Source organism: Battus philenor, unplaced genomic scaffold (assembly GCF_028537555.1).
Source record: "Battus philenor isolate CCGP_79_NKW_IND1 unplaced genomic scaffold, ilBatPhil1.0.hap1 SCAF_7, whole genome shotgun sequence".
NCBI classification, from domain to species: Eukaryota; Metazoa; Arthropoda; class Insecta; order Lepidoptera; family Papilionidae; genus Battus; species Battus philenor.
In genome coordinates, this window is record NW_027181737.1 from 5,916,867 (window position 1) to 5,935,285 (window position 18,419).

The following is an 18,419-nucleotide window of genomic DNA, read 5'->3' on the forward strand; positions in this document are numbered from 1 at the left end:
GCAAGTTTTACATTTCTTAAAGGCTTTATAAAATTTAATAACGTTAAATAAATATTTATACAATCCTTGGTACTTTTTTAGTAGATCTGTGACGAAAAGGTTATTTTTTATCTGAAAATTGAAGTAAACACTCAACATGGATGATTTCTCGTTACTGTCGATTGTAATTTAGATTAGAATAATTTGTTAATAATGAATGAGTAAATTTTAAAGGGTCTTAATTTTGTTGAAAAAAATGTCTTCCGAAAGGTAATTTTTCGTTGCAGTGCTTTTCATAAATCGGCAATAAATGACTTCCGATAATAGACGAAAGTTGCAAAATCAATAAAGTATACGGAAATCGCTAATGTCACGCCCTGAATTTATTTGTTCCTGCGGGTAAAAGTACCTAGAGTGCGGTAAAAGTTTTATGATGCTTTATTCCAGGGTGGAATGGGTTGAAATTATCGAGCCTAAGACAAAGGAGCATATGTATGCTAACCTAACTACTGGCGAATGTGTCTGGGACCCACCTGAGGTAAAGCTTTTGTACAAAATTTAGTCCCAAACTTTACTTATAAAACATTCTTAATTTTGAGTAATAAATTCCCAATGTTCAATCCCTTATAACCCAGTTTAGCTATGTTACATAAAAATCTTTTTGTGGATATTATTATAATTTAGTTGTTTATATTTTGCTTTAACGTTAATTTTGACTTAATTTTGTTTACGTATAAGTTTTATCATTAATGTATTAGTTACAGATGTAAATCTGTTATTGTGAGTTTTGTATACTTGCAATTTTTTAAAGTTTTCATTAAATATATTCTGTTTTTAATAAGTTTATTTGGCAATTGTTTTAATACAATTATATTCTAAAATAATTGGTTTTTCAGGGAGTAAAAGTAAAGAAGACAGACTCTTCCCAATGGTGGGAACTGTTTGATATTAATACTCATAGGTTTTATTATTACAATGCAACAACACAGGTCAGTTCTGTTATAGAGTTAAAACTTATTCTTGAATACATTAAAACATGTTAGCAACAATTTTCATATTTAATATCGTTTGAATGATATGGTACTTTATATTTTTAGACCACTGTATGGCATAGGCCTACAGACTGTGATATTATACCATTAGCTAAATTACAAACATTAAAACAAAATACGGATCCTCAAAAACGAAGAGAAACTGCCACACAAACCAACCAAGCTGCACCTCAGGTACAAAAATTAAAGTTATTTTAGCAGTTGTAAATTTATAAATTTTAATATAAACTCAGTGAGGTATGACCAGTATCTAGATACTTAATAATTTCTACAATCATACTTTTTGAGATTTTTAGATTTCTTTAATAAATTTCTATGTCTTGAAGCCTTTAATTCTTGTTTCTAATTCTTCAATTGTAGTTTTTTTTTGCAATAGTTGTTGTAAAAAATTGTTGTCTGCTGTAAAACTCAAAGGGCCATTTTGGTTTAAGGTTCCCTCATTGCTTGACCCACTAAGCAGTAATGGAAACAGTACTGCTGCAAGTGTCAGTAAGCTTTCACCCAGTAATGCCAAGAATATCACCATAACCCAGACAAGCCCTGTAAGGACAAGGAGGTCCCATTATCATCACAGGTAATTTTTTGGCTCAACATATACTTTTTACTTTTTGTACAACAGTTAAAGAAATAAGGTTAACAAATATTATCCAAGTAAATTTATTTGCTGGGAATTTAATTTGTTTTTCTTGTTGACGTCTTAAATGCCTTATAACTTGTTCATATGTCATATAGTTGCAGCTATTGGCTCACTTTTGCAATCAAAAGATAGTACTGATACACTTGCTGTGACAAAATAATTATTAAAATAATAATTAGTGTGAATGGCAAAATAACCACTACTATTAAAAAAGTTATCTTAAGTAAGTATTTATATTAAGCCACTTTTAAATTAGTGTTATAGTTAAATTGTATGACATACCAATCCATAACTAATATAGCCTCTAAGTAAATTTGTTATTAACTTTCTGATGTACTCACTAGGTTCTGAAAAAAAATTATTATTATTAAAAAAATTATTACAAATGGTTATGGTGTGGACACCACGGACTGGCAAGCAAAGCATAGACCTTCCACCTGTAAGGCTTGTTTAGTTCATCTAGAAACTGATGGATGCTGGCCACTTAATACTGGTCTTGTTAAAAATGTCTGGGAGAGGCCTATTTGCAGCAGAGGACCTACAGCTGAAATGATGATCATCTGTTATTGATTTTATTTGCAGGAATTTCTCTTGAATAATCTGATATTAAACAATGATTAAAGACTTGACTTCTGTAATTTTACATAGTGCTCATGTCCTAGGGGCAATAATTTAAAAGACTGCCAACATCTAATTTTCTTTGTTTTATGTTAAAACCATCATAAAACATAAAGCTAATATGTCTTTGCATTACAATTACTTGTAATTGGTATGTATAAATTTGGTGTATAAAAAGTATATTAACTGGTGTAACAAAAACAAATGTCTTCAGTCATTAATACAAATATAATATAATATTGTAAAAATAGATAAAAATTATAGTTACTATCACATAGTGTGCGTCACAAGAAAAGGAAAGAAATCTCTTACTCCAGAAATCTTTATATCCTTTGTTATTATAATATATAATATTCACATTGAATCTGTTTCTTATTCTGGGTATTTATAATTAAAATCAAGTTTTATATAGAAACAGTGGAGAAAATCGCCGTGGGAGGTTGAGTGAAGATGGATCCACTGGACTGTGTCGTCACACAGACTCTGGTCGATCATCAGACAGTAGCATTAGTAGCGCTCAGCAGCGGCGGAAACAGGTAAATTTATTTACAAAGAATATTTTTTTCGAAATATATCTTCTGGTTTACAGAACACTGCATGTTTGGTTTAGATCCTGAATTATTATTGTCAGATTTTCGAAACTTTCGGTTCCTTATTTAAAAAGTTTTTGTCTTATTTACTAAATTTGACTAAATTTTTAAAATCTACTAAGGGATGTTCATGGAATATGTTTACTGTTGCTTAATCTTTATCAATAAATTTACTTAAATTTCGGTATTATTGTCATAAATTAGAATACAGTTTAAAGAGTAAAAAAATTTAAATAAATCAAATCAAGTGTAATTATTTGTATAAGACTTTCGAAATATAAGTTCCGAAACCCCAATCGTTGCTTACTTTCTGATGTCCGGCTAACGACCTCCGAGGATGTTACTATTAATCGCTTGCATCATTCTATTGCAACGTCCTGTATTAAACAATGCATAAACGATAGTACCTATCGCACGACCCAAATTTTGTTGATCTAATTTTATGCCGACTGTACGTAACCGGCGATGAGAGGTTAGAGGGGTCAATTAATAAGTGGTTGATTTGTGCGGTCATGATTTAAAATGTCTATTACAAAGCTTATAGTACCGATATAAAGTTTGAATTAATTTATACAAACTAAGAGTTTATTGTCGTATTATGATTTTATGTTTATACTTAATAATTTGTTAAGTTTATGTTTAATGTGGCATCAAATACAAATAATATATTAAGATAAACTTAAAAATATCTTAATGTTGGTAGAAATAGTTGTTCTGGCCATTCTCTTACTGCTGAAGACGGCAATGAATTTGTTTTATAATTAAAGTTGTTTCAAAAATTGTTACTTGAAATGTTATTATTCCACCAAAAGTATGCTGCATGGGACTCCCCGGATGTTCTACGATAATCGAATTAATCAGCAATGAACTTGGGTGTTAGGGACTGGTTTTAGTGATTGTGGGTTATGAATTGATAGACGAAAGGCGCACCCTTGTACTAATTACGTAACAACAAATGAAAAACGTTGAAAGAAAATATCAAAATTTTCATCGAACAATTCGCAACAGTACTACGGCAAGTCCGTACACTTTGTGCGAAGATGTGCCATAATAGTGAAAAAAAATCTGAGTTGATTTCAGCATATATTTATCAAAATAGTAGTCTTTACTTCTGTGTCAGTTGTTTTGTTCTCGACAATTTTGAATCATGTAATACATTAACTGTTATTATTTTTTTATAATTCATTGATAGCAACCAATCGTACCAAGGTTTGGCTCTCTGAGTCTCCCTCCAATCAGAATGCTAGATGCTATTCGATAGCTAAACAGCGGTCGCATCTCGGTGAGCCCTTCATTTCATGGAGCGTCTAAGGAGCCTGAAAGCTTGGAAGATTCCAATCCGGTATAATGTTACGACCCGAGCCCTGTAATTGTAGCCATGGAAACCTGTAAATTCCAATAGGAAAACAACAATTTGTCAATGATAAAAAAATAAGTCGTTATTAAGTCGATAAAAAAATTGCTTAAACATTAGTATTTCGTAAGGAGCTGAATGCCGTAGCGTGCAGCGTTCCCGTATGCACGCCACAGTTGAGGAAACGAACCAGTGCAACACAACCGCATGACAATGATAAGTGGTCGCCACATTCAGGTATGCTATACCCTTGAGCTATGCACTAATTGTAGCATTTTGTATTTATATTAAACAGTAAAATTAAAAGAATAAAAATGTAGCAATAATTACCGCAAAGTATTTTTACTAAACCAAGAAGAGCTTAGAGTCCACATTTTGTTTGCAAACATGGTCTATTCCAACTTAAACTTATAAATAAAACTAAATAAAATAACTTTTAAAAATTTCTGCCCATTTGGGATTGATGTTGTTTGCATAAAAAGGTCCATGACGGTGGATATTGTGTTAATTCCACAATTAACTTTTCAGGTTTAAATCGCAGTGGCAGCTTTATATCACCAAGAAAAGATGCATCCGATGATTCAATGCATGAAAAATACTTCAAGTCTGTAGAGAGTACACCATTAACCAGGCGTAAGGTAAATATTTTATTATAACATTACAGATAATCTCCAGAAATTTATAAATACTTATATAATTATGATTGTGACTTTTTGTATGATATGCACCTACTTTTATTTTAAAACATCTACATAATGATTTGGAATGAAAATTTTAAATTAATAAATCAAATAGACATGTTTTGGTTAATATTATATAACAACGTGCCACAGCAGACTTCATAATGTAAAAACATTGTTTGCCTATCAGTCAAAAATAAATTCCCTTTTTAGAGTAATGAATAAAATAAAAAATAAATGGATCTAATTATATTTATTCATTTTATGTCATAGTGAATGTGATGTTATTTTCATGACATCTCAATGTCTTTTTAGTCTTGATTGACGTAAAAGGTTTGACAATAAATTCTGTTTCTGCTGTTTTCTTTTAATACATAAATAAATTGCCGAAATTGTCCAGTGCTCTTGTTTTTTATTTAACTAATTAAGATTCATTTTTATTATTATAGATGTCTTGTTATATAACATATGCTAATGATGCCATTTGGATGAGAGATACAATGGGCCTCATACAGAGCAATGGAGAGGGCTGAGCTTGGAGTTTCATTGTGAAAAGTGAATTTGAAATTAGGTGATCCGAAGAAGTACAAAAGTCCTAGACGTAACTCAAATAAGTCTGAAGTGGCAAACACCGGCCGATAGTCCTGGCGCGGTTAAGCTTCTCACTAGTAGGACCGACGACATAATTAAGGTCTCAGAAAGTCGCTTGACCGTTCATCGTGGCGATCTTAGGGGGAAGGATATGGCTTGCAGTGAGCGTCCAGCGATTGTAAAATAGATGAAGACGAAAATTTATAACAATATTAACTGAGTTCAATTTTTTTTATTACAGCTCAAACAGCAGTCAGCAGGCGGATCGTCGTGTGATTCTGCCTCACCTCAAAGTCCGAGTAGCCCCTTGCAGAAACCACAACCTACTCCGTTTTTGCAGGTATTTGATGACTATTGCCTATTTGTTTATTACATATCCTTAGAACTAAAATTACTGTTGAGATATGATATTTAATTAAATAGAGTTTTAATTCTTCCATGTTTAAAATAAGATTTTGCTTGACAAGCCGATAGAATCATCACGGTAATTGGTTTTTATTTTATTTATATAAAAAGTATATGTAGATATTTAAATATATATATCAAGGTATATTTATATATAATTTCAAATGCGTCTCACAAAGCCTATCCGTCGTTTAACAAAAGAGGTGTGGTGGAAATGATGTCCGTGTAACCTAGAATCTCTGTGTAGTCAATCTTACCTGGCTTCGGAATGAATAAGACTTCCACCTCTTTCCACTTATGCGGGATATAAACGTGAATGAGGCATGCTCTCATAGTTCTTACCAAGATGTCCACTAGGAGTTCCATACTCCATTGCAGCAGTGAAGGAATAGCACCATCCGGCTCTGCTGCTTTGGATGGGAAAAAACTGCTCAAAGCCCATATGATTTTCAGCCGTAATAATCTCAGCCAAGGCCTCAGCACCTCCTGTTACTGTGTATAGTTCTTCAGCATCTTGTGTGCTAGGTACCTTACATCCAGGGTAGTGCGTTTCGTGCAGTAAACCCTGGATTTCTAATGCCGAGGAAGTGTGTCTACCGTCTGGACTTACATAATGTTAATATCTATTTAATTTAGACAACAGCAGCGCGACCGTCGTTGGTATCATCGATATCGCTGGCAACGGAGGCAGCGGGCGCCCGGCTCATGCACAGTCTCGAACGTCCGCACCAACTGTCGCGACATGCCCGGGAACGTTACTCCGACAGGTATTACTCAATTACATTTTTATGGATGCTATACCTAGGCTCGAAATTATATACATCTACCATCGGGAGAGTGCGTTTGTATGACCAAGAGTATAAATGAAGAGTATCTAGTTATTTTACAAATACATTTGTACATAACACTATGCATACTGAAACACTCTTAAATTATTTTTTCTTCAGGCATGAAGAAATTCACTAAATTCTGTAATGAATAATATGTTTAAAAAGGCCTCATAAATTTTGTACTTAAATTTTTAAGATTAAGATATATAGATATATATAAATTTTTGTATACTTTTTGTTAGTGTAGAGTGGACACAAAACTCTTTTGTATCTAAAATAATAAATGTTAATGACATGCAATTTTATATTTATATTTCATATTTAATATTTTTTGCATGCCATTGGTTGACCTTACAATAAAAAAATATATTTTGTAATTACGATTTTCAGGCATTTAGACAAGGATCGCGTAGGGGAGTTAGACCGCATGGACCGGTACCCGGACAAGCAGGCGGTGTACAGCGTAGACAAACCTTTCCGGCAAACTAGCCTCGACCTGCGTCACAATGCAGCCCCCAACTGGCATCAGCCCAGGGAGTTTACAAGGTTTGACTAATTGTTTTTAAAAGCAGTTTCATTAATAATATAGTTTTAGATTTTAAATTGTCACACTTTTTTATAGTCCTTTATTGTCATCAAAATTCACTCCAAATGGACATTATGTATGTAGTTTGTGTCTCAAATTAAAAAAAAATGTATTTAAACAAATATCACTATTACATGCACAGCATCCTAATTTTTTGATGACAGATCATTGACAAACGACAAGACGATAGTCTCATTGACAAAAATATTCGTCCTTAAATAACAGTATCGTAATGACTTGCACTGGATTAAAATTTATTTTCCTTTGTAACAAGTTAATGTTATTCATTGCTGGTTTTTAAGCCTAAATTTCTACAATAATTAAGTGCCATAATGCTGGTATGAGCCTGCACTTATGACATTTAAAGGAACTAGGCTTGGTGTGACAGCCTTGAGGCTTTTGGGACGTTTCTATTTAGACTGTCCATTGGAACTCAATCCAATTAGAGGGAAGTGTGAAGTTGGTATAATGGTATTATGACTCATGTTGTATATTTATTTTAATGTTAGTAATGTAAACCTCTCTGAGATTATTATGGTGCAAACCGCTTTGATGCAATTATATGTTTCATAATCATCGTCAAGTTAGCATGTTCACTGCGTGGCATAGGTCTCGCTAATAGATCGCCATGATGACTGATCTTGCGTTGTCGGCGTCTTGCGATTTTCGTGTGACGTTAACTATAATATCAGTTCACCTAATAGAGGGCCTAACTAAATGTTTTTCTTAGGGTTATCTTTCAAAGAATATTATAATCTGTAAATGTATGGGCATAAAGCAGGCGTCAGCAAGCGGAACCAGAGCGTTACACTTCGAGCAAGACGTCGGTGTCGTCGGGAAGTAGCAAGCACCGCACGCCGCCGCATGAACCACATCACAACTTCATGCGTCTCTCATCTGCAAACGAACAGGACAATATAGCGGCTGGTAAGTCTTAATATTTATTCTATTAATGATATTCTAATATGGTAAGGGAGTCATAATCATTATTATTATTATTTTATCCGTAAAACGTGTACCTGCATTCACTGCGTTCAAACATTTCGAGCCACTGCCCGACAACATTAACAAGGTTGTCTGTCCACTTTGTGGATAGAGACTCTGCTGTGCTAGCCAATCCTTGTATATAAAATGTTGACGGAATGTATATTCTTACTTCTAATTTTTTTATTAAAGATTTAGATTGCAATAATCATTGATATTTTATCCAAATAGAATATTGTAATATAATAATATATTGTGACATAAAAACAAATAGAAAATAAATATACACATAATGTGACAAACAAGCAGAGAGTGCCCTATCAAATTTTGGCTTTGTTAAAGGTTGCGTACCCTCAGATTTGATATCTGGTAGCATATTTACCTTATTGTTTTTTAAGTAATTTGAAAGGCGAATTTAACAAACTATTAATGAGTCTTACTCGTTAACAATTCGACTTCCCAAATCTTTTCACAATATGTAATCTCTGGTTAGATATTTAGATCATAGCTGAAAAGGCTTCTTTCTTCAACTGATATAATTATATACAAGTATTCTAAGCATTACCAATAAATGTTTACAGTGAACTATAAACTTAAGTGTGTAAACTTGGAGCCACCGCTGACCGAGCCTAACGTGCAGAAACACAATCAACGCTTTGAAAGAACAGAGAAAGTAAGCACGTCGAGGGATAGGACGAAGTCACGGCGTAAGCCATTTTTTTATTGTTAGCTTAATATTTGAAAAGGAATTAAATAAGCAAAACTTTGTTCACTGTCATTAGTGTTTTACACACTTTTCTTAACATACAAAAGTAAAAAAATATTTTAATTCAAAAATAATTTCCAAATTGTTATACTTAAAAAATTACCTATTTTACAGGGCACAAAAGACCTGTGGAAATAGATGAAATACAAATGGATGGCGAGGATGAGGAAGAAGAAGGTGGAGGATCTCCCTTGTATTGTAACTGGGACTTGCGGGGCATGCAGCATTTGTTACCATTGCAGGACTATATTATACAGCAAGCTAAGTTATCCAGTAAGTAAATTTTAGAACTATTATTTGAATTATTAGTAAGATATGTACCCATCTTAAACTGAACCAATAAATTGCATCTCTTTAATTTAACTTAGAAGCTTATAAATGTCAAATAACCACTATTTGACATTTGACTTTTAGTGTTTTAATAAATGTATTTAAATGCATTTTTAATTATTGAAATATTTAGTTCGTCCATAATAATCTTCACATGAATGGAATAATTTGCCGGTGTTTGTATGCTTATGTACTAAATTTAATAATGATTGTGATTAATTATTTTAAATTCGAACAAGTACTTTTCAGGTGAAATTTTTGTCATGTTTTTCACTCTTTTTAATACGTCGAATTACCTTATGAAGTGTGGTAGTGTAGAAAGAATAGATGGTGTTGAAAAATTTGACCAGGCAATAGCAACTGACTAAGTGAAAGTTAGGCCCTTAGGTCAGAATGCAAAGTGGGTATAATCGACGAGTGATGACATGCCGCGATCGCCTCTTGGGGGCCCCGGAACCTAGTCACCCTATAGAGAATCCACCGAAGCGATCTGAGCTCAGTAGCTTTTCGATCTGGTGATTATTGTAAGCAAATCGAACGTTTTAAATCGGCGGAATTTGCAAATTATATTTAGGCAGCAGTGGGATTCTGGTCTAAAAAAATGTACTTAGGTTTCATATTTGACTTTAATTGATTTAAAAACAAATTAAATGAATTTTTAATTTTGTTACATTTAAGGTCGCGGTCGCTACGCAGCTGGTTCAGACTCCGATGGTTCCTCGGGTTCGTCGCGGTCCGGCTCTCGGTCGCGCTCGTTGTCTGGTCACGAACCTGACAACGAATCGTCCGACGGCGGTGCCCGAACGCCAGACGACGATGACGGCTCCGGAGTTTATTTACCTCACGCATACCGTACGGACGCCGAATATATGAATCATGGTGTCGCGTATTATAATACGTTTGTTGGATTCGATAGAGATAGACAGCCTTCTCCGGGTATACACCGGGTAAGTGAATAAAAAGAAAAGTATAAGTTTATCACTGTTCAATATTAGTACAGATAAATAATACACACTTCAAAGTGATCCAACTATATCTTAATTTAGCCTCTCATTAGTACTATTTTGCATCTTGTATCTTACATTAAGTGTGTCTCTACAAAAATTTTGGATTGTTTAGATTTTAGTTATTTTAGATCCTCAAAGATTTTTTTTATTTGATTGATGTCAAACAAATGGCAGCTAGTCATAGGTGTTTTAATTTATTCTTTTGTTTATTTGGAAATGCAAAAGTAGTAGTTTTTGCTATTTTCCTTAGCAATGTTATATATTTTTTGGTAATAAGAAGATTGCGTCCTAGAATTTTTACAAAATCATGAATGAAAATGTATTGGCCGAGACATTCTCGAGTTTAGCAAGTATTTTTAAAGGTATGATTAAAAATTAAAAGTGTTCACTCTAAAACTCTATTGGAATGCGACAAGCCAATAACTTGTGGAAGTATTAAGTCAGTGGGACCACATTGTAAACAAATAATGTTATAAAAGATGAACATTGTTCATACTCCAATGACCCAAAGTGACACATATGAAACAAAAAGAAAACCTTCAGGAAAATAGAGTATGATTAAAACAAATATTTTTTTATCAATTACAACATTTTAGCTGGTACAATTGATGTGTGTTGTAGTAGTGTGAAACGGGTCAAGATTCAGTTATAAGAATCATAAATAACACTGTAATTTGATATTACAAGTGTTCAAAATTATAATGTTATGATTTGTTTCATTTCAGACATCATCCCTCGGAGGAGGAGCGACGGGGGCAGCAGCTGGTGGCGGTAGTGCGACAGACGGCGTGGGGGCTAGCGTGGCGACTGGGGGTGGTGTCACCGGGGCGTTGTATAGTCCGGTCCGCTCGCACGCACCCCCACATGCGCACGTGCCGGCCGAGCAGGACATTGAAATATTTGCTAAAGATAATCTGAACTTTAACAAAGGCATCTTTAGACGGAAGGTGTGTTGGTTACGGATTTTGATGTAACCTATAAATTGTTTTTAATGTAGATGGGGCCATTCATAACATGTAGCACCTGAAATCCGATTTCATAAACGCCTTCCCTAAAAATATTACGCCACAAAAGCTAAAGCCCTAGATAATAATAGAAAATCGTACAAAAATTTTGATTTTTTGAGTATTTGTATTTGACGAAATTTAAATAAAATAATTTCAGAATAAATGTGTTTTGCGAATAACCCTTACTTAAACAAAAATAAATGTCATATTTCATTTACCTTGTTTCGTACAATTATTCAACAATTGACTTTCATTGGTATTCAGATACCAATTTGTATCAAACTAAAAAATAACCATGTTTAGTTGTTACTTCAGCTTTTATCAGAATAAACCATTCTTTAATTGATGTTATCATATTATATTTATTTTCTATGGTTTTAATGTTTTATACACAAGTAGTTTAAACTCAAGCAAAATAGAAATAGAACACAGAAAAATTAAACATGTTTAAAAATATGTTTGTGTATGTTTTTTTCAGGCTTCAGTCAGAGATATGTTGTCATGGACATCTTCTTCAATTAGCGCGCCTATGGTTGGTGCCGATTGGGATAAAGCGCACAAAAAGGCAGCTATTGATCTTTTTCGTCTCGTGCAAATCTACATGGGCGATAGAAAAGCGAGGCCGGGCATGACACTAAACTCTGTTGCACAGGATATCTTGCATGCCACATTTGCCAATGAAAAGTAAGTATATTAATGCAATATATAAATGTTTACTAAAATGTCGAAATAGTAATGGTTTTTTATTACATAGAACTCAGATAAGTTGTGGAATATATAGAAGTGTACTTGTTTGTGTACGCTAATCGTAAATTTGTTTATAGAATCATGTGTAGCCTTATTTGGTTCTGTGGTTAGGTTGCGGGACGAGATGTACGTGCAGCTGTGCCGGCAAACAACAGAAAACCCACTTCGAGACTCATTGCTCCGTGGCTGGGAACTGCTAGCTGTCTGTCTAGCTTTTGTGCCTCCATCACCTGCCTTTCAGCCTGCCCTTACCAATTACGTTAACAGACATAGAGACCCAGCTTTTGCCGACGCTTTCCCTGAGGTGAGGCAACATTTCATTATTACCTTAAACATCTATTTGTAGTGGAAACTATATAGTCATTCTTTTACGTGTCCGAGTGTATTGAGGTAGGTCACGCCAGCCAATCTGATCTAAGTTGGCTTCTGGTAAGCGTAGGCTCACAATTCGAAGGGAAAAATTAAGCATTGTAATTTAGGTGTCTTTCATTTTATAGGTTTAAGTGATTAAAATTTACACCAATATTTGTCAATCTGTATGATCACAATCAATCTTAAAATACAATTTCTAAATGTTTTTCTTTTTAATAGGTTGGTAAATGGCCAATTCATGTACAAGTCTCACATTACGCTGGAGTGGCATGTAAGCGTCTAGAGAGAATTGGTTTTGGTGGCAAGAGGCAACCACGGAAGCCAAGCACCGAAGACATTGATCAAGCTAGAGTAAGAATCTCTTTTTCACTTTTATTTTTGCCGTCAGTTATTCTATTGTATGCATAAGTTAGTTAATTAACGCATCCTGAATTTAAATGATCAAATATGTTTAAACTTTAATGACTTTCTACAGATTCAAATCTTCCGTCAATCCATGTTCGGTAACACGCTTTCCGAGGTGATGTCTCTACAAAAGGAGCGTTTCCCTAACCGGCAGCTGCCCTGGGTACAAGTGGCCTTATCTCAACAAGTACTTGCTTTAAATGGAAGAGAAACGGAAGGAATATTTCGCGTGTCGGCCGACGTGGACGAAGTTAATGCGCTCAAGGCTAAAATTGATAACTGGGAACTGCCCGATGCTTCTACATTGACTGGTATTAATTTTTATCCTTAGTTAACTTATAAGTGATGTGATGCCAATTTTGATTTAATATTACACTGTAGAATTTACCAGTTGATTATTTTTAAAATTAGCAAAAAATAGTTTCAACATCATTTCAGTTGTAGGATGTCTACTGTTATGCATAGATCTCTCTTTATAATTTTTCAAAAAGGCCGGTTGAAAGTGTCCCGAGTAAAGTGTTTTACAATTACCTTAACAATGTTTAAGTAAATGGATTGTCTCCTTTACAGTCTGCTGAAAATTATGTGAAAGATAGTTGCTGGGTCTGATTTTCAATACAACCTGATACTGTGTGAATAAAGTTCTACCCAGTTACTATGGCCACAGGACCAACAAACACTGACCGCATTGCTTTTGATTATCATTACATCATTATTCTCTCAAATGTAACGTAATTTAACTGAGACTTTCGGCAATGTATACTGTGTAGACAATGAATGATTCTGTAAATTTCTAGAAGGAGGAATTTTCATACGATTTTAGCATCATCATCATTTCAGCTGGATGTCCACTAATGGTACACAGGTATTAGCTTGTATGTAACAACTTCCGACGATCTTAGCAATATGGTCGCTATCACTTCCAACTTGTTAATTTAGTTTACTTAACAGTTAATTTTAAAATGATGTATGTCAGCTCTTAATTAATTAATTAAAAATCAAGCACGTTTTTTATTGATGTCTTAGTTATCGTGTCAACCACTATTAATTTGAGATTAATGGCCTTTAAAAATATCTCAGTATATTTAAGAAACTCTTTGACATCTGAACAATCAAGACCTTATTTATTAAATCTCGTTACAATCAAAAATCAAACTATTTGTATGAATATATATTATTTTTACGGGGGAAAGGGTCGCAGAGAGTGTACAGGGATGCGACGAGGGAATGGGAAGAAGTCTTCATAAAAGTGAAATTTTAGTTTACGTATTTTATGAACGATCCATAAAAGAGGTCATCTAGTCTAAGTCAAATGTTTAACTGGTTCAGATGCGCACGCCCCCGCCAGCCTGCTGAAGCTATGGTACCGCGAACTGTACGAGCCGCTTATCCCGGACTCACTGTACGGTGCGTGCGTGGCTGCCGGCTGCGATTTCGCTGCGTGCGCCCGTGCCTTGCAACGCCTGCCCGCTCTTAATCGATTAGTACGTCCTGATTTACTTGTACTTAAATTTTGCTAGAGATATTACTTAATCTTCATCATTATTTCAGCCATAGGATGTCTATTGTTAGACATAGGCCTCCCCCATATATCTAATACGACCGGTTGGAAGCGGCCTATGTCCGAAGACTTTAACAAAATTTAGTCCACCTTGTAAGAGAACGTCTTATGCTGCGCTTGTCGGTGCGTAGTTTCCTCTGCAGAACCTTAAGGCTCCAGCAGCCATCAACTGCTTTCACTTCAACCTGTGGACAAAAAACAATTCTATAATTCAAATTAAATTATAATTCAAATCTATAATGCTGAAATGTTTCAAAACAACACTTTTATATGAAAGCGGATATAATTCCGATACTCCCAGAGTAAACTGCTTTCTTATACTGATTTTAACATGGAACTTCGAATGTAACAAATTTTCTGTTTCAGGTTCTCACATACTTAATAAGCTTTTTGCAACAATTCACCGCACCAGAGGTCGTGAGCCAAACAAAAATGGATTCCGCTAACTTGGCTATGGTTTTTGCACCCAACTGTTTGCGTTGCACCTCTCAAGATCCACGCGTCATTCTCGAAAACGCGCGCAAAGAAATGACCTTTTTGAAAACCCTGATAACAAACCTCGATACATCTCACGTCCAAGACCTGCTGTGACCGATGAATCTCAACTATTGCAACAACAATGTAGTTGCAATAAGAAAAACCGACTTTTAACGTTCATACAACGTCACACATTGTTTATTAGTCAGCTTGGAAGTGTAGTCGGTCGTGCGGCGGCTAGAGTCCAGCTTTAAAAGACTTTGAATGTGTATCATGTCGACATTTCTAGTCTGTCTCATTTCCATTGATCTGTGGTGAGTAGTGGTATAAATATATGCATGTAGGAAAACTTCCCATAAATTGTATTTGACATTCTTGTATATTTTTTGTATTTTTGTACGCTAAATCATAATTTTACTTGGTTGTATCCAAAGATATTTAATGAGATGTGATTTTTAATTATATTTAGAACTTGAGCTTTACAAAAGTGTATGTGCAATGTGCTCGCACGGTGTTTGTTAAGGGGAAGGCTTGTTTGTTATCATTAGTTAATTTTTGTTTGTGTGAAAGTGCAGTTAATTTATTTTAAGAATACTTTTTTTAATTGAACAAGTACATGTTTCTGAAGACTACTATATTTTTTACCTTTGTCACAAGAGAGATAAAGATGATAACGTGATTAAAATTTAACATATGGTATATTTTAAGAAAAGTTTGCTGTGCGTTTGCTGCAATTTCTAATCTATTTATCACAAAGCAATATCAAGGCTAAGCTTTTTAAATATAACTTAAGTCTCAACGTTTATCTTCCGAATTTGTCTGTAGAGGATTTGTATCATAGCACATTTTTTTAATGTTGCCGTCACAATTAGCAAATTATTTTTCTTTTTAATTTTAGGTATGTTTACAAACAAGAATTTATCTTTGTCTTTAAAAACTGTATTCCTAGGTCGGTATTAAAAAAAACATAGTGATATTGAAATTTCTATCTTTGTTGGTTTATGCTCCATGGACAGCCATTTCATAAGTTGTAAGTACAACCGCCTGTTGATATTTACATTGATGCGAACTTTGGTACATTATATAATATAGCATGTTAGGTTTTTGTATGATCTCTCGATTTTAGACTGATCAATCTGGTATTGTGATTCTATATAAAGCTGGCAGCTATATGCGTATTTTATACAAAAAGCTATGAGGTGTAGAAATTTTGAGATCATTTACGACGCTTTTCTTTGGAAAAAGCACTGGACAGCTGAATAACACGTCTAAAAAAAGTTACTAATACATAATAGTAAAACTATTTACTTATAGACAGGCTAATTGAAATATAGATATTATATAGATATTTATTCAAGAGTCCTATAACTACACGTTTGCAATTCTTGCTATTTTTAGATCGAAAATGTAAAAAGGAATATTAAATTACAAAGCTACGCATGTATTAAGATATTTTAGCATTACATTAACATTATTGTGTTAAAATCCAAATTAAAAAAAAATTCCACTATTTCAAAAATACATTAAAAAATTAGTTTACATACTGGTTCTATAATATAATACTATATACAATTTTATAAAAAGGACTAAGTAAGAAGTGCTTATCGTGATGAAAATAACTTAAATGCAAAGAACAATGTAAAATATTGTAATTATGTTAAAATGGGCTACATTCTTGTTAAAATTTGACAACAAAATAACAATAGATGATAATTGTTTTTTGGTTTGGAAGTCTAATATTTATCTTAATTTTCCACACAAAACACGGATTCGTTCTGTGATTTAGCAATTTAGTAGCCCATGTACAGTGGTAGAATTTTTGTAAAAATGTATATAATCATATACATAAATGTTCCAATATAGTAAAAGTAGATGGACACTATTAATGCTACAAAACATGGTTTTCTGCGGTATCAATATATATCAATTATTGGAAGTCATTGATTTTCGCTAATGAATATATATTTATATATATTGATGTAAGAGAATATTCAATTATAAAAATGATTGCACATTTAACTTTATTGACATCAGTTACTGTTTTTACACTGGTCGTAAATGAACTACTGGGGTAGTAAGCCAGTGATCTACTTCGTAAGCATTATTACTCGAGAGATGTTTACATGGAAGATAAGTTTGCTATGAGGTGGCAGTTTGTAGCTGCTTTACGTTGCCTGTGTATGGACAGTCTAAGTACACTATTATAAATAATCTTGAGACTGTAAACATTACATAAAAGTATAGTTTCAGCTATTTTTTTTTGTTTTACTCAATTGAAAAAAATTATGCATTTTTTTACATTTTAGCACTTTCTAAACACAATAGTAATTATCACAAATTGGAAAAAAATTTTGACATTTCAGCATTTATTTTTCTCTATATTATATATGCTACCAACGATAGGTTTAAAATTTTTGGGCACAAACTAGTAATACAAAAAACCTATTATTTTCGTTATATCAACATGGTTTCGACTATTTTCAATAATAATAATTCTATGACTCGATAGATATTAAATTTTTAATCTCTTTTTAAGTCATATGTTAACTTCAAAGCTTTCCATGTCAATGCCATATTACAATAACCATTCTCTGTATTCATTATAAATAAACTTAAACTCGAATGGTAAACGCAAATTTTCTATTGTATATGGTGCCTTCTACGCTGTTTAATTCTGTTTATATTGCAGCCAACAAAAATGTCATAAAATCTAAAAAAAAACCTTAGAAAGACAACTAAAGATACGAGATTATTTATATCTGAAAATATATAATTTGCAAGTTTATACATTGGTGTATTGTCCTGTTGAGTGTACAACATAAGAGAAATTAAAGTCGATTGTGTCGAAAGAAAATTTTATGTGTGAAAACGTCTATGACTAAATATCTTTTTACAGCGATTTGGATCGATTATTTTACTATGCAGCTAAAGTTTAATTTTGATTTCAAGGCATTTATTTTTTGAATCTTTTTACAATAATTTATTTCTTCTTTTACTAAATTCATTTAGGAGTATAATACTTTCATCTATTCCGATATAACATTCCGCCTACGTTAAAGATCTGCTGGGGATTTTTTTTAATAACACCTCTTTGTTTTTATTGGTATCAAATAAAAGTATTAATTTTAAATATGCCCTACTGATAATGTATTCTGTGTGTTCTATGAGTACAGTGATAACATATCATCGATGAAATTCGATTTTATGTACTTTATAGCTAACAATAGAGGCCTTCGCAAAACCTGTATATAAATATCAAATACGCTAGAAGATATTACTAAGGACTAATATTACTTTTAATATATTTGTTAAGTGTCGCATAAGTAGCATCGCTAATGCGTCGAATGTATGCTACACATAATCAGATGAAACTGTTACCGTATCAATTTTATAATACTTGGAATATTGTGCCATATACTCGTAAGGCCGAATCTAGCTGCC

The 18,419-nt window shown here is 33.3% G+C and overlaps 1 protein-coding gene across 6 annotated transcripts; it reads left to right on the forward strand.

Moving 5' to 3' along the window:
* Window positions 1–162: 162 nt before the first annotated feature.
* Window positions 163–16,545, forward strand: RhoGAP93B (MyTH4 and RhoGAP_KIAA1688 domain-containing protein RhoGAP93B). Of its 6 annotated transcripts, none has more exons than XM_068774234.1 (22): window positions 163–249; window positions 427–517; window positions 876–968; window positions 1,077–1,205; window positions 1,463–1,605; window positions 2,699–2,822; window positions 4,362–4,467; window positions 4,759–4,868; window positions 5,743–5,841; window positions 6,543–6,673; window positions 7,127–7,282; window positions 8,101–8,249; window positions 8,888–9,013; window positions 9,187–9,345; window positions 10,081–10,349; window positions 11,135–11,356; window positions 11,895–12,100; window positions 12,275–12,467; window positions 12,755–12,886; window positions 13,011–13,251; window positions 14,270–14,424; window positions 14,868–16,544. In XM_068774234.1, exons 1-22 carry the CDS (start codon window positions 236–238, stop codon window positions 15,090–15,092), a joined length of 3,273 nt encoding a protein of 1,090 aa, XP_068630335.1. In that variant the 5' UTR covers window positions 163–235; the 3' UTR covers window positions 15,093–16,544. The 6 variants fall into 6 exon arrangements, with proteins under 6 accessions (XP_068630335.1, XP_068630338.1, XP_068630337.1 ...); XM_068774237.1 differs by having other exon boundaries at window positions 8,104–8,249; window positions 14,868–16,543; XM_068774236.1 differs by lacking the exon at window positions 163–249 and having other exon boundaries at window positions 312–517; window positions 4,365–4,467; window positions 14,868–16,545.
* Window positions 16,546–18,419: the final 1,874 nt, after the last annotated feature.

Coding starts and splice junctions, on each gene's coding strand:
- RhoGAP93B (XM_068774233.1), top strand. CDS start 410: ATGATGCTTTATTCCAGGGTGGAATGGGTTGAAATTATCGAGCCTAAG. Junction 1,606..2,698: donor AGGTCCCATTATCATCACAG/GTAATTTTTTGG, acceptor AGTTTTATATAG/AAACAGTGGAGAAAATCGCC. Junction 4,468..4,758: donor TAAGTGGTCGCCACATTCAG/GTATGCTATACC, acceptor TTAACTTTTCAG/GTTTAAATCGCAGTGGCAGC.